General features: G+C 38.3%; 1 protein-coding gene across 2 annotated transcripts; it reads right to left on the bottom strand.

Moving 5' to 3' along the window:
- Positions 1-740: 740 nt before the first annotated feature.
- On the bottom strand, positions 741-10,520 carry LOC110062365 (metalloprotease TIKI homolog). 2 transcript variants are annotated; one of them, XM_020769240.2, is made up of 7 exons: positions 10,333-10,520; positions 10,165-10,242; positions 9,461-10,036; positions 5,053-5,377; positions 4,058-4,148; positions 2,301-2,465; positions 741-2,076 (listed from the first exon to the last, which is right to left on the bottom strand). In XM_020769240.2, exons 1-7 carry the CDS (start codon positions 10,372-10,374, stop codon positions 1,920-1,922), a joined length of 1,434 nt encoding a protein of 477 aa, XP_020624899.1. In that variant the 5' UTR covers positions 10,375-10,520; the 3' UTR covers positions 741-1,919. The 2 variants fall into 2 exon arrangements, with proteins under 2 accessions (XP_020624899.1, XP_089142216.1); XM_089286090.1 differs by lacking the exon at positions 10,333-10,520 and having other exon boundaries at positions 10,165-10,322.
- Positions 10,521-16,788: the final 6,268 nt, after the last annotated feature.

The following is a 16,788-nucleotide window of genomic DNA, read 5'->3' as shown; positions in this document are numbered from 1 at the left end:
AAGGACACCAGATAAAATAAGTAGCCAAGACGATGACTGTCCATCAAGAAGCGTCTTATGCCAGCGGTCTGATAAAGAACTTTAGCAGGTCTTAGCAACACAAGGAAACCATCCTGCAGTTGACCATGACCTCTCAAACTGTAACAGCCGTCTCTCAACAACAGGAAAGAACAATGAAAAAGTTCCCACGACTCATCTGAACAGCCGTTAACGTTACACAACGTGTACATGTGGCTACGAGTCAAATGCGGGTTGATTTGATCGATCGAACGATCGATCATTGATTTATTGACTGTGAGAGTAAATTGTGTTCTATACTGTAAGATGGAAACGGGTGGAGAAACAATATCAGATCAAAATCGGTCGGCAGACTCGCGAACTAAACCGAATATGTATATAGCAAATACTGGAATCTACTCGTACACGGCATCCAAGGACTAAATTTGGGATGGTGTAGTGACGTACCTCTGCATGGGGACGAGATAACCACCACTCTTTGCCCAAACTCGACCAAACCCCTTCGCATAAACCGACACAGGCAATTACCAGTGGCGTGGAAACCAATGAAAAGCTGTTTTGTCATCGCGCCGGCGACTTAGTGAGAAGGGTCTCAGACAAATCTTCCACTATTTTGCGCCGTTTACTCCAGACCGACCCCATTACAAAGCATATGGGAGTCATGGCGATTATCAGAAGACCGTATCAAAGAAGATCTGCTACATTCACGAGGACGCACCAGGTAAGTGTTGTAATCACAGTTTTATTCACAAAATATAAGCATAAATATTTCACTTTGATCTCAAGTGACATTCCTTTTTATGGTATTGTTCTCGGAATGTCGAACTAAATATACATACACCCTGTACAAATGCTGAAGAAAGAGAATATTGATATAATTGAATTGTTTTTTAGATATCCTTGACTAATCAACCGAACTGCTGGTCGCATTCCTCTTATAGACTTTATTTGCTCGTGTAGTTTGATAGAAATTTATGATTAGTTTTTTGAAACTTGATAACTTACAAAGTATAGTAAAATAATTTAAATTTAAATGTTCGTTTCAGGAAATAAATTTTTATTATGCATGTCTGGGCTGGTCGTGCGGCATGGTGACGAAAGTGGTAAATTAGGGCGCAATAATCCGAGGTTTGGATGAACTGTCGCAAGGCTACACAGTAAGATGCGCATATTATTGGCTTATATGGACAATTCTTGCAATTCATACTGTAGACAACACACGTTAATCATCCATGGATTGACTGACTTTAGCACAGGACGTTTGTTTTTAATTTTATTAAGTGTCTTTGTATTTCTATATAAACTTGAAGACAGAGATCTGTCCTATAGTTAGTAGGTTATATGCTGGCTAGAAATCTTAGTACAGAGGGACTGACCACAAGGGCCAAATTTGCGCTCACCACAGTCCCTTCTCAACACAGCTCAGATCTGTGTAGAAGTGGCATGTCCTAACAAAGCTGCACATTAGCTAAACGTCTGATGTTAGTGAGGTGTTTGGCCAGCCACTTGTTAAGTGGTTAGCAATGATTTGTGAGAAAAAGGCATTCAGATAATCTGGGAACTTTTGTTTGACCAAGTTAATGCTGAAAAGTTCACGCGGCATATAAACCAGGTAATTTCATATAATAAAAGCATTTATATTAATCGACATAAATGAATAAAGAACATTAATTTTTACTCTGTATGTTACTGTTTACTCTTCTGTCCATCATGCTGTTGTGGTATGTGACAGTTTTATTTTAAATTATTTATTTTTCTCTGACAGCTGTTTCACTAAGTGTATTACTCTTTTTTCTGCCAGGAATTTCACTGTGTCGTGGCTCGAACTGACTTTGTATTTATCGCTCTGTTCCAGCCCAGTTTCGTGTCTTTTATCTGTCGAGTTTAACTTTGGGTTGCTCCTAAATGACGTCTGTTATTAAGTGATGGACAAGCAGCCAGCACAGAAGTGTTACTGAGAGTGTCAGTCTGTTGTTATCACATACTACTGCTGACGATTTCAAGATAGGTGACATATCATTGCTCGCGTCCCCTTGCTTACGTTTAGTTGAATTACCTCTGAAAAAAAATAAATACATGGAATTCATGATTAAATCTGGAAAAATTGAATCCACGGTCATGGGCCGCAATAAAGTTGGGTGAAGAGAATGACAGCGAGAACCCACAAGCGATCGACAATGTCAATCGGTAATTTATGCTTGCTCAAGTTGACGTTTGTTCTTCGTGGATAGCCGCGTCCTTTCGAAAGTCGCTACAACAAAGCTTAACAGTTGGTAACTCACCTTTTTTCAGTTGGCGTTTTTGTTACTTTGAGCACTAGTTTTACACGACTGAAATCTGGTCTCTTTCTTTTTCTCCCTGGACATCGTCTTCTATTTCTCTTGCGACATTTTCTTCGCTTCTTTTTTCTTCTTGTTACTGGGTATGGAGTTCTGACAGATTTGTAACTGAGAGAGAGAGACGCACATGTTATTTATCTATCCCCCGTATTTCTTATGAAGCCACAGAATGTATTTATAAAGTATGCCTTTGCGTATAACTCCCTGGGAAGCCAAAATTGTTACTGTCCATGTCCAGCAGTGATCACGTTTTTAAAACTAGGTCTGAGCGTATTTCAATTGCCTGTAGTATTTTAATTATAAATCTTATTATCACATATTATTTATTTGTAATTTTCCAGTACGCATTCTATCTTCTTACTCCTTCGTGTTTGTATTTTTAGCTTATACGTTATTTATTGTAGTAGGTCCACATCAGCCCTTTGGCTGCCCTAATTCAAACTTACTTCATCAAATAAAGTATGTATGTACATGCGGGAAGGGCGGGCTAAGATTTTGCCACTAAATGATTATGGTTTCACTGATCTGTGTAAGGTTAGGCGGGGAACATTGCCCCAGTCCTCTCACAAAAGCGCTCGTGTAAGCTCTTCCTAGTCGTCTCTCGCGGTTTTCGGATTGTTTCTGACGGCTCAGTGTATCGACTTAGCGTCAGATGGAAGGTACGAAGCAGCGACCAATAACGAAATACAAAAGATTCGAAATACATTACAAAAAATACGTAAATTTTAAAGTGTTTTCCAGGTGATTATTCCATGTTTTATAACTTCTTAATATTGTCGCGCGCTGATTGGCTAAAAATCGTGTTTCTATTTAACAATTAGATTATGAGCTCGAGATTTCTATCACGCATAGATATCGAGAGCGAATAATCTAATTGTTTTAGTATAAATCTACTAGTCATTCAAAACTTTACCTAAATCCTTTACACAGACACTTCGGAAATGCCAAGAAGCGACCGTCATTTTGTTAACAAGGGCACACTGCTACGCTACTCACTATCTATCACAGAATAGTAGCGTAGCCAGTCAGAGAACGGCATTCGAGATAGAACGCTAGCAGATTCATACTAAAACTCGATAGAAACACGGTACATGTTTTCTATTTCTTAAATATAAATAAATTTTATACAAGGCGTCGTCTTCGGTGTCGCAGTCGTCATTGCTAAAACTCTCTAATTGTGATCAACGCAACGTGTATGAAACTGCTATTATGACTGATTAAAAAAAAAATAGAAATGATGATGATTTTAAATCCTCAAGCAAATAGCATTAACCCAATAGACAACCCCGACACAAAAGCACAATAAAGTAACCGACTATCGACTAAGTAATGCCCGTTCACTGGTTGATCACCGCAAGAATAAACACTTTTTCTTGTAAATGATTAAGAATAAAAATCAGCGATAATGATTTCGAATAACGTTTCGATGACTCGTTCATCATTTTCAAATTCTAAGTCAGATTCCTATGGATTCTTTATATACTAAGAATGCCTGTGAAAGTCTGCATGTGATTACAAGCTCTACAATGTGGAATGTAGAGGGTGTTAATTACGTACTAAATAGTTTTGCTTTAATTGAGTTAGATTGAGCGTTCAGTTTAGGTTTCTTTCCTTGGATAAAAAGCATTTCGACCAAACAAATGAAATCGGTTATTTCAAGCAAAGCAAATAAAATTAGTCATTTTAAGTAAACTTCGTACTTTGGTAACGGATCTTCTGGCTTCATATGATGTACTGCAAATCCTTCCCGTCTCATTATATCTATAATACTGTGATTTCCAAGAAAATGTCCTGCAGGAAAAAAAATACAGTACATTACGTTGATGGTAAACCTAAACCCTAATACCATGAGTCTTAAGATAGGGAGTCAATAGATCACCAAATTTTTTTAACGAAGACTATAATTTACTATGAATGGCAATAAATGAGCGTGGGAAAAAAAAGCTTGAACTGATCAGCTTGAAGCCCTGAATGGTGGAATCATTCTGCTGAGTTAGCCATCTTCTACTATTTTCAACGCCTTCTTCCACCCAGGAGAATACCAGCAACCTGACAAAAACTCGGGCAACCTAGCGTCCAAACCACAGAAAGAAACAACAAGCTCTTGTGATTCCTTTTTTTTAATAAATTTATCTTTACTTCGCAAGGAGAATGTAGACAGTCGATCTAACGTAAAGGGGCCATTTATGTCGGAATAATAGACTCCCCACCGCTAGAGTTCACTTGGCCGTAACCTCGCTAATTTGCCTCTAGCATTTAGAACACGAATAAGTTAGACTGAGGGGAATATTTTCAACGCAAAAATGAGCGAAATTAACAAACGACGTTTCGACTTCGTCGGATGTCATTGTCGAGTGTAAATGTGTGGGTTAGTTTGTGCATAATAAATAGATCTACAATTATGCGCATTAGGTGGCAAAATACGTTAAGTGACAAGAAAACAAGAAACGGTGACTATTAAGAAACTATGTTAATTAAACAAACAATTATGCTCTGATTGAGTCTTACTTAGTATTTAGTACTGACTTAAGTTCTCTGATATATAACATTTCGTATATCAGGCAGTCAATTGTAGATCTATTTACAATGCAAAAGGTAACCTACACATTTATTCTTGACAATGACATCCGACGATGTCGAAATAACGTTTATTAATTTCGCTAATTTTTGTGCAATACTGTGAACACAAACTTACCCGCACCAAACGCAAAAAAGAAATTACGTTCAGGGTTCTTGTTTAAAAGTTCAATGACTCTTTTTGCCATGCGTTCGTTCCTCTTGAAGATAAGCTCTGTTCTAAAATATTGATCGATTTCTTGCGTCTTCTTTAACTCTAACTGTCTCAGGGAAGAGTTAGAAGACATACTTGGGAGTCGTGTTGATTGAGTGGAGAACAGGACGGAGTTGAGGTCTCCGCAGTTATAATGATCTATGAGATCATCTGTAGAATAAGCTAAGTGTGCTTTACCAACCCGTAACTTCTCCTGGAAGTTCAAAGTTTGGTTTAGAGCAAACACAACCTGCAATCAAAAAGATAAGGATTTTAAGGTCTCGCCAAATCGATTTTGCAAAATATCGAGGAGAAACAAACAAACAACAATTCCTCTTAATACCGGTATTACTTTATATCTGATTGGCACTGAACTCATTAGACTTGCATAGATTATAAACAATGTCACTAACAAAGGCATTGCTCGCTACAGTGAAACCCCCAGTTGTGTCGGCTCAGTACATGGTGTTCTCTTAAGACAGGTGATATAATAATACTAATACTAATAATAATAATGATAATAATAATAATGTATTTCTAGCGTATTACATCATATTTTGTAACAATAGTTAATTATTAGCCCTTTTGAAATCGTCACGTTTATTTAAAGATAACCACATTTCATTGCATATCAATACAAAATAGGCCCTTGCTGGGGTCACGTGGCCAAATTTTTCCTAGAAAAATTTTATATTATGGGCTATAACTTACAGAGTGCCAGAAATGGAAAGAGCGCATCGAAAATACCAAAATGGCCAAGTTTGAGGCCCCTGGAATTAAAGAGTAAGTATATACAACACTTTGAATTTTGGGAAAATTTAGAGGATTTGTGTGAAAAATGTTGCTGGAGAGCAAGGCCTTGCTCTCCTACAACTTTTTCCATACAAATCGTCTTATTCTTTTCAAAAATTCAGACCGTCATAAAACCTCATTCTTTAATGACGGGGGCATCAAACTTGGCCCTAATGATATTTTGGACATGCTTTTTCAATTTCTGGCATTCGTTACGTTATAGCCCATAATTTTATGAACAGTAGGTCACGTGATGGGTTAGCTGCAAATGGCCTAATCTACGCTCTCTTCTTCTATCTTCGCTGGTTAAAATATAACGCCTGATCACAGGATATTGACAATCAAACGTCCAAATCCGTATTTTGTAACTGTAACAAGTCTATAAAAATATATATAGTGCACAGAAATTCGTAAAACTGGGATTATCAAGAGGACAGAGTGTACGACCAACCACTGTTCATAGCACAATGTCCAGTCAGTCAACGCATCAATTTAGAATATTCTACTTAGCTTTAAAACGACATCACTGAGCAATGTTAAGGAGTCTGAAACCGCTCTCAGCAGTAAAATGTCCTTGAAGTGTCCGCTTTATGCAGGCTTAATATTAGTGTCCGCGTCCGCTTAATAGAGGTGTAATCTGAATGCAGGTTTGTTTTACAGTAATCGCGGGACGACAATTTAGAGACTCTAGCTGGTGGGGTCCGCTTAATACATGTTTCACCGTATATTTTTAGCAGCCGCATTTGTTTGAATGCTCATACACTATATGGACGTAAAAGCAGATAGGGGTCAAGGTATCAGAAAAAAAAGGATAAAAAAGAGAAAGGGAAGGAACGCTCTTTCAGTTAAATGAAACAGAAATTGACCACAGCGAATGGTTAAAGTTTTTCTTGCGGGAGTCAAATACTTCACAGGGAGCCGCATGGACCAGATAAAAGGTTTCTGCCGGTATTAGAAAAAGAGTCATTTGAGGCATTTCTAGTCTATGTACGTGACTTATCTCGTAATAATCACTGTTCACAGCGTCAGGTGGAACATGTTCATCCTACTTGTGTTGATCCCCTGATATTCAGTCAAGTAGCCCTTTTAGTAAAATGCTATGGCTACGACAAATGATCACTATTGACTTAAAAACTCTCGCTTCTGTTTGAATAACAAGCTTCTTAACCATGTCTGTAGTTAAATGAGAAAAGCGAACATTTTATGTAAAAATTTACTTGTTTGAACATTGGTCTAGTGAGATTATACATAACGCGAAAAATAAGCATGTCAGTAATTCATATCACGAGATCTCTTACGACATTTAAGTAGCTAACCGTTAGTACGAGTAGATATCAAAGTTCGATGAGCATAGTGAGATAATCACGTACATACTAAATACATCGTTTATCTTCCTATTGCAGCTGTAAATACTGAACTGATTACTCATTTTATCGTCCACAATATGCATTTTATCGCACTCCTTAGTATTAATATGCCCTAAGGTTCCTGATATACAGAGATGGGTAAAGTAGCTGCTTGTTAACAAGTTAGGAAATGTGGTCAGTTTAATTAAAACAAATCGCGCTGGGTTTGTCTGTCAGCTGTTGTCCGTCATATGTGCAGCAAAAATCGATGTTCTTTGGTGTCAAGTGCCTTCAGCCTGCTAGTTCCTGCTGCATACTGTAACTCTAAACCATTTGTTTTGTACTTATAACAACTTAAAAATCATTGTTGGGCAACAAGTAATAACAATTTTCTTGTTTAAACAACAGATAAAACTAATTTCAACAGAACCTTGAACCTTGGGTTATTAAAATACTATTACGTAGCGCTGTCGTCCAGATTGTCACTCATGTGTACGGGGTGTTTCGGTCAAGAGTCTTTTTAATTTGGAACATCAAACAGCACCGCCTTTCATCACAAAAGTCAATGAACATAAAGGCAGTAGAATAAATAACAGATTTACTACACAATCCTACAGACATAAGCATCTTATGCACAAACATTCGTTGCATTTTGAGTTGCCGAATAAAAATGCTGCTTTTGTTCGCTTGCCACGTTCAACTGGCAACAGAAAAACTACTTGACTAATGGGCAGGGGACGTGTTTGCATATTTAATAGATGTCATTTACAACTCCCTTCAAAACACGAGAACAAGTCACAGGAAGGAAGTCACGTTAGAAATAGCATAGTATTCCTTCAGATCTCTTATTTATTTACGTTGTGTGGTTTGGCCAGAGCTGAGCTTTGAGAAGTCTTACAAACAGAATGTAGCCGTTTGGAAGGGCACGCTCTTGATTTAATTAACACCATTGTCTACATAAAAGTTTGTTGACATAATAAAAGAATTGGAAAGCCGCTCATTGAAAAGCAACACGGATTTCATGGAATTAGGGGGAAAAATTATTTTTAGTCTTGCTTGGAATATTTTGTCTCCCAGGAACAAAGAATTGAAAAATATCTTTGCCAAACGCGGTAAGGAACTCTTTGAACAAAGAGGCGTGATGATAATGAAAGTTTAATGACACCACAGCTGTACCTTGTTATCATATCAAGCAAGCATGTAATGGATACTCCAGTCGGAACTTTTAAAACACAGGACGCCGAAAGGCAAGCCGCCACAAGCATCCGAGAGTGGTGACGTTAAGTCATCACGACCATTTCAAGAATCTTCTTCTATCCACTGAGTGACGCAAATCGATGGAGCTTTTCTTTTGATGCATAAGCACAAGTTCTCGTAATCTGCAGGATGATAATTTAAGCTTTTGGATGCAAAAACCGAATGAAAAGACAGGAAACTGTTTTGAGAACGACATGGGCATTTACAATCAGTCAGCGTAACAGCAGCAGTAACATCAGCGGACACTCAGGTCAAGCCACACGAATATAAATCGATCTTGGATACGACAAGCGATCAACTTTCATGTCACTTTAACATTAACTTAGCTATAAACAGACTTTTCTTTTGCCTCCAAACTCTTGACAAAACATTCCACAAATTCATTTAAAACCCACTATGAAAAGCACCATTAACAAAACATGATTAAGAAGTTTAGCTCACTGTTTTGACAGTGTAAATAACAAAGCTCAATATAAACATAAATGCCCCCTTTTACGCGTCCGCACTAAGTAAGATAATCTTGCTATTCTGCTCACTTATGCAATCGAAAGATTTCAACGCTATCTCTGAAAGCTAACTATAGAAACGGCGTGCCATTGAGTTATAACTGACCTAGTAAATTGTTACATGATAATAGAATTACCAAAGCCGACTCACGCAAAGAAATACAGAAAATTGAAGATAAAACGCAACCTAGTTGAGATCACGCTTCAGTGAAGCTTGAACTCTAAACCACTAAGTACGCAATTTATTGCAGGCCACCGTTCCATGCGCGAGAAATGAAAGATACAACAATTAATCGTCGCGTGCATTTTGACTTAAACATTTAATGTTGTCAGTTTCAGGTAATCCATTTTTGTCGGCAGTAAGCTGGATTCCGTTAAGAAATTTTGACTTAGAGAAGATTTGAAGGATTATGTGATTCTCACTCTACAAACCTGTGTATCGTTTAGAGAATTAAGCGGCAGGCACTGTTCCTCCACTTCCTCCACGGCTCCCGTGAATTTCTCGTTTCTGGCAGCTTCCGAAGCAAGATACTGATCCAGAACAGGTATTCCTCGACTTTTAATGTCGCTTTCCGTCAAAGAATTGACCATAAGCATAATCCATATCGGTCGCTTTTGCTGCCAGTCTTTAGTCAAAAGCTGAAATATTTTATCGGCGTAGGGCGCCATTCCTTTGCGATATTCTCCTTCGTTGTCTCTCAACCAGACTGGGATCATTTTCTTTATGTATCTTAAATGCCTAGAAAGGCGTCGATACATTTTTCGAGGTAACACGTCCTTAAGAAGTCCTCCCTTGGGTAGCATTTGGCATTTCCAAAGAGCATTGATTGTAAGCTTGTTAGTCAAGTCAAGCTCAAAATATACGTATTGGCTCGTGGTAAACGCTGCTTTGCTGTTTGTGGGAATGTAGTCCCATACTCTTGTGTAAGGTACATGGATTGTACCAAAGAAGTAAGCCGGCGGATTCCTTTTCACTAGCCACAAAAACGAGTTGAGGTTCTCTTGAACCTGTAAACACGAGTACAAATGAAATATGCACAACGTAATTATTCTTGAAAGCACAATAGAACAGTGATCTATAAGAATTTAAGTGCACACATTAACGCACACAAGCAAGAGATCTTGAAATCTGTTACCGCGTAATCCGTGCAAGATCTTTTGGAAGGTGTGCGGTCCGGTGTTGCATTCTGGCTCTGGAGAGGTGACTCCGTTACCTGCAGGTAGAGAGGAGTACAAACAAGGCATGTTATGATTAGTAAGTGATGAAGTCCTATAGTCTTAACTTGATCCATTTGTCAACTTACAACGAGTAGTAAAACCCATAAAAGGTTCGAGGAGAACGCCATCCCTTCATCCTAACCACTGGAATTAACTTTACCGCAGCAGCTACAGGCTTCTTCAGTTTATCAGAGTCGGCGACGGTCATCTGGCCTTCATAGCTCAGTAACAGACAATCTTTAAATCTCGTCAGCTCCGGCTCAAGCGCTTTGCGGTCTTTGCTCGGGTTAGGAACTTGAATGCTGATTGGCTTAGCTCACCTCGTAATTGGCGCACAGTTAATCTTGTGGGGCGGGTCGACACTGAACACAATAGGCATGTCATTAGCCTTGACAGCAGACAACCCGCCTGACAGTTGTGCGTTTAATTGGGGTGCTCACCTACATGGCTGCGCCAGCTTGTATGACAAAACGTGATCTAATAAGCTATCTTCTGCTTGACTGGCGCGCTGTCTCCATATCAGAAAAAATCCGAAATTAAGCAGCTACATAAATTTTATGTAATTGCTGTCCACATTCAGGGTTCACTTAAGTCGAATAGTGCAGGAATATTCCAAACACGCGAGTCGTTTACTGGAGAACCAACAGCAAATGACACGGACTATTTTTCTTGACAGCTATTGATAAGAGGTTCTCTGTTGACTTTGTTTAATATCATACTCAAAATAGAAAGAGTTCAAATTTTCGAAACAACGCGCTTGCGTTAAAATGTTCGCTCGTGAAGGCAAACTGCCCAAAATTCTAAGTTTGTAAAACTCATTGGAAGCTCACTTAGCATGACTTTGAACACCAGCCGTGTTCCCGCAACGATAGAAAGGAGAGGGGGTGGTGAAGGAGAAGATCAAAAGGATGGGAGCTGCGAACCATGCTGTAAACTGTAAGACGTCACTTGATAGCGGCTTACGAACAACGGGAAAAACGCACACATGGAATGTGTATCAGTCAGAAAGTCGTGTAGGAAATTTTCAGAACAACTTTGACAACTTGCCTCGCGATGAACAGTAACTAGTCCATAAGAAGTCCATATGCAGAGATAAAGAAGTCCATAAGAAGTCCATATATAGAGACAAGAGCTGTTATGATAGACATAAAGCTTAGCGTGTATTGAGTTTAGATCTTGGAACGAACAAGGGAACTGTCCGTGATAGAGAAAGTCCATAATATGGATATTGGTCTGAACAAGATGTCTTGATCATAGAAATACCATTTTTTTTATATTGGTTTGGTCTCTTCAAAACCTAAAAATGTGTTCTTGTGTTTACTTGAAGTAATTTTGTTGCAAGCTACGCCTCATTTGTAGTCTAGACGAGGATGGTAACTCAAGCCGAATTGTTTAGGCCAGGTCTAACAAGCCATACTTATCATGGTCTGAGCACGTGGCGGGACCGGTAAATGATCAATTAGCCGCGCGCGGCAGCTTAACTGTTTTGCCTCGTAAAATTGGCTTGTGTGGGAAGAAGAGCCTTGTATCTCTTAGCTAAATACCATTGCCTATAAATAAATCGTCAAACATTTCGGCGTTTGAAGTTCAAAATCAGGTGGAAAACAAAAGACGGAGTCCTATAATAAGGTTCTTTTTGAAAAGAACCTACATTCAGTTTCTGTAAGCTCTCTCCATTCGTTTGAATCATCCAAGACAACCAAAACGCCGATTAGTAAAGCAAATCCATTAGGAAATATTGGAAAAGAAATTATAGCTCAAAATTACGTGGAATGCATATCAGTTAATAAGCCCCCAGGAGTGTGAGAAGCAGATAAAAGTAAATAGATTATTTTAAGCAGTTCCATTATTCCCAAGAATTTTGAGAGAGGATGTACATACATGGTTGGCGGTTAGGAAACATGACAAGGGAAATGCTATTTCAATTTTCAGGCTTGCGTTTCAAAACTGCAGATCCTATCAATGGCATAAAGTTATGAAAAGATGCAAAGTATCTATATTCAGCATGATCTGTAAGACTTAGTGGTAAGTTATGATTTCGTTTTCAGGAGTAAAATGCATAATCCTACACTTCCGACTAAAACAGATCCTTATCCCCGAATAAGTCCAGAATGAAAATTGAAGATAAAAATTATTTGACCTTAAGGTGGCTCCATAGGGTAATCATTTATCGCGTTGCGCGCACTAGTGTCACGTTTTGAATGCTGTTTTCCTCTCAAACTTATAAGGTGGCCGAACACAGTTTTCGCGCGTGCTCTCGCTAATGCGACTCAGCGCGCGCACAAGGATTACAAAACTTGATTGACATTTTACAATAACTGTCTAATTTCTCGCATATTTGTTGGCTCATTTTTATCATCAATAAGAGTACAGACGGATAAAATTTTAATTTATGCAAACTTTAAAGTTCAACTTTCAGGTGTCAAACTGTCAACTTTTTAACCAATGAGATTTTATTGACTTTTTTAAGTAGCCAATCAAAAAGCGAGAAAAGCTATTGACAATGTTCGCGTCATTATCACCTATCTTTGTTTACGGCAACTTTACGGCGTCTTTTCCCCTCATTTATTTCTGCGGAATTTCACCATTTTGGGTCTTCTTATTGTAAAAAACAAATTGACGTCAGTTTTTTTATGCGTCTGTCCTCTTATTAAAGATAATTTGCGTCATGACATTTTCAAAGTTGACTGCCGAACCACAGCCACACTGTTACGACGCAATTTATCATCATACGTGTAAAATTTATTATTAGACGCATAGACTGACGTCATTTTGTTAAGTCGTCGATACAGCGATCATTTTATTTGGTCAATGCCCGCGCTATATGTGCTATTTTTCTTCATAATTGAACAAAATGTATTTATGGTTTTAGTCTTTTCCGTAGAAAGGTATGTTAGAAAAGGTAGCGAATGCAAAGAACCCAGCAATTCTCCGATTTTTCCTTGTTACCGAAAGAACCCTGTTAAATGCAGCGCATGCGTAGTAAAACAAAAATTGCGATTGAACGCTGAATGGCTTCTCGGAGATACAAGAACCACAGATCAAAATTTCACGAAATTTGGCACGAAAATACTTTAGGAAATAAGTAACTAGAGTATTGAACAACAATTGAAATTTAACAAAGGAAATTCTAGATACTCCAGTCAACCTTCTACATGGGGTAATTTTAAAAGATCTCTCTGCTAAACTATTATAAAAATAGTGTTAACTCGTGAGCGTCGTTACAAGCTTGCTGCTTGCAAATGATAAAGAAAATCAATTTTCTCCTGAGAAAATCTAATGACTAGATTTTCCGCAAATGAACAAAACCGATTTTAAGGGCCTGTTTTTATTTATTCATGTTGCACATACGTCAGCTTAACTATCAAAAAAACAAAGTTTGTTTTGTTAACTTGCGTGTTGCCATTTCTGACGACCAAAGGATCAAGTGTTTTAGAGAAAAACACTGGTGTCAAAAACGGTGTTCAGCCACCTTAAATGTCATAAGCAATCAGTGATAAAATAGTGTTTTACTATCATCCCTTTTAAGTCTTGAATTATAAATACCCAAACAAATGTCTTTTTTACCTTTTTGATGGCATTATTTGTGATGTTCTTGAATTTCCTTCGGTGAAATCTTCGAAAATTTTGACAATACATCGAATTGGACGGCGTAGAATTTTAAACTCGTTAAAACTAGTGTTTGTACCGGCAGTTTTTTAGGTTTTTGCAAACTTATGCCTATTACCGCTGCGGAAAAACTGGTCAGATAGATTTCCCTGAAAAACGAGTTGCAACTAAAGTAAATATTTACTACCAATCTGCAAATTTTACGGAATTTCACCGAAGGAAACGCGAGAAAATTAACTGTCAGTTTTGCTTTTTGTGCTCATGTTGACGTCATAAAATATCCAAAAGCACTGACGTTTTCCTTCGAGCGCGGGCAGATTACTTGAGCTTTGGTGCTCAGCGCGCGTGCTATCGTTAAACTATAGGGAGCCACCTTAGTGACTGGCCCATCGGGAAACAGTGAGTTTTGTTTTCCCGAGAGCATATGTTAAGGGTCTCGGGGAAACAAAACTCTGTCTCCCGAAGGGTCAGTCATTAAGTGTTTTGTTATACCTCATGACTCAAAAATAGAAAAAATACCGCGAAAAAATGATTTGTTTGACGCCTACGGTGGCTGTGCTTGCAGCACGAGCGGGAGTCAAACCGAGCTGTCCTACCGAAACGACACGATAACAGTCGTTTTCTTCGCAGTTAACAAAAATAAAAACAATACTTAAGTTGCTTTGCCTTCTTCTAATGCTTAACTCGAGAGTTCTGGGTTTGATTTGACGAGGAACAGCATATTTTGTTGTAAATGACACGACTATTTTCCTACCTGGCGAGTGATGACAGCGATCGAAGAGCGAGTTGCCGAACGCGGGCGACCCATTTTTGGCGCCAAATTAAAAGCTTGAAGACACAAAATGTTCAAATTTTCCCCTTTGTTAATCTGATATGTTTTTGCCGAATTATAAATTTCTCTTCTTGAATATGAATGCTTTCTCTAGTGAGAAACGTTGCCCGACTTCAATGGCTGCTTGACATCAGGCCGACTGGCACACAAATTTGCCGCCGTTTCAAGGTGCACGTCCGGCTTTTTGGCACGTGACACGTTCTCCTCCAATCGGAAAACGTATTTGAGATGGGAGGTATCTACTTCTACACCTTTCTACACAGTTAAAAAAGTGGAAGAGTATGATAAGGCTACTTGGCTGGTTGACTAGATACGAATACCCTTTCCATGGCGATATCAGTGACTGCAGAACTCCCACTCTTGTGTGATCTCTTTTCTTCTATTCATCCTTTGTTCATATCATTTCGCCATGTTCATATTTGTTTTATACAGTACTGTACAAACAATAGCGAAACGCATCGTTCGAATTCTCCTCAATTATCCTGGCCGTTTCTCTTCCAAAAAATTTCACCATGGCTTGAATCAAAAATTCAAATAACTCATCAATTAGTGATTTTCAGTATCTTCTTTTCCGGCAGTCGAGTACAGTCAAACCTGTATTAGGCTGACACCTTCGGGAAATGAAATGCGCCATTTATATATGTTCACGTGGAATCACTATACCACAAGGACAGCACCGCCTCTTGTAGTTCTTGTTGGATCAACAAAGTTAAGCCCTGTTCGGCGGGGATCCTACTTGGCTGCAAGAACTGTGTCTTATGTAGTACAAACCACCAAGCTTGTTTCGGGAACGCTCTTTGCGAATAACTTATTTCTTTATTTAATTAAATATTAATGATTATTAAATAAAGTAGTTAAATTTCAGTCTTATAATGTAAATGAGGTAGTTAAATATTATTTATTGTAAATAGTCAAATTTTAGGTGTTTAATTTTAATAACTTTTATTTCTTTTAAGTGTCCCCTATTAGTAGAAGGTTGTTACCCTTGGCTAGACTTCTTTGACACGTTAATAAAGTTTTCATTTCATTTCATTTCATTTCACCAAGTACGAAAACAGTACTGAAAAAAACCCGCGTGTAATACGCTAGTGGTTTAAGGACGTTCGCGCGAAAATTTTCCAGTCGATAGATTTTTTAAAAATTTTGTCTGCGGTCAGAGAATGAGTTACTGTTGTCAGAATGCAAAAAAAATTTGGGGGTCACCGACTTCGTTTCAGAGATAAAACGTGTGGAAAACTACCCTAATTTTGAAAATTTGGCGCACATAGTTCAGCGTGGTCTACAGGGGTTTCTAGTTAAAAATATTGGAGGTGAGTCAACGGAGGCAAACGATCTTGGTGATATTTTGCAGAAGTGGGTCTGTTGCGTAAATAATTCCAAATTTTACCAACGTTTTCACAAAACTTGACCCTTCAAAAGGCATTTAAAACCGTCGCACAGATAAACGAAGAGCTAAAAAGAACGGAATTCGATGGTGCATTTCGCAAAAATTCAAACTTCTAGTCGATAGATTTTCATTTTCTCGCTAAACGTAGAAAATCGGTAGAGGAAATGATTCATCAAAAGAAAAATAGGGGTCACCGAACGTCCAAGATAGTTAAATCCAGGAAAAGCTATAGCAATGGCCATCTGCCCTATCACTGTTCATTTTATTGCTTAGTGCGAGTGCTCATGCATGGCGTGGCGTGTGAATTTGCGTGCGCAATGAGGATGCGCAGAAACAATTAGCGCGAACGTCCTTAAGAACCTGCTGCCAAACATTTTCCATTTTAATACCCAAAAATATAAACAAAGCCAAGCAAGATCAAGCAGGTTTTTATGTGCGGGTTACAGTTGATTATGATAAACATTTTAAGAGTGTGGTTTTGAAATTTCAAATGTATACTTCAATAGAGTGAATTATACAGTTGTGAATAATTACTTTATATTTAAGGACCAAACTCAAGTTTTTTTTTTTCTGGTTTTCAACACCTATATCTCCTTTAGAGCTGTTAAGAACTCAATTAGGAACCTTGTTAGCCTACCTCAAAAGACAAGAACCTATTTTGCCAGACTTCAAGAAATGTAGTTTCTTACACGCGGGTTTTTGCTGTACCCCGTT

The sequence above is a fragment of the Orbicella faveolata genome, unplaced genomic scaffold, assembly GCF_042242905.1.
Source record: "Orbicella faveolata isolate gen_17 unplaced genomic scaffold, um_ofav_v1 contig_14, whole genome shotgun sequence".
Lineage (NCBI taxonomy): Eukaryota > Metazoa > Cnidaria > Anthozoa > Scleractinia > Merulinidae > Orbicella > Orbicella faveolata.
Note: the sequence above shows the minus strand (reverse complement) of the source record. Positions and strands in the feature narration are given on the sequence as shown.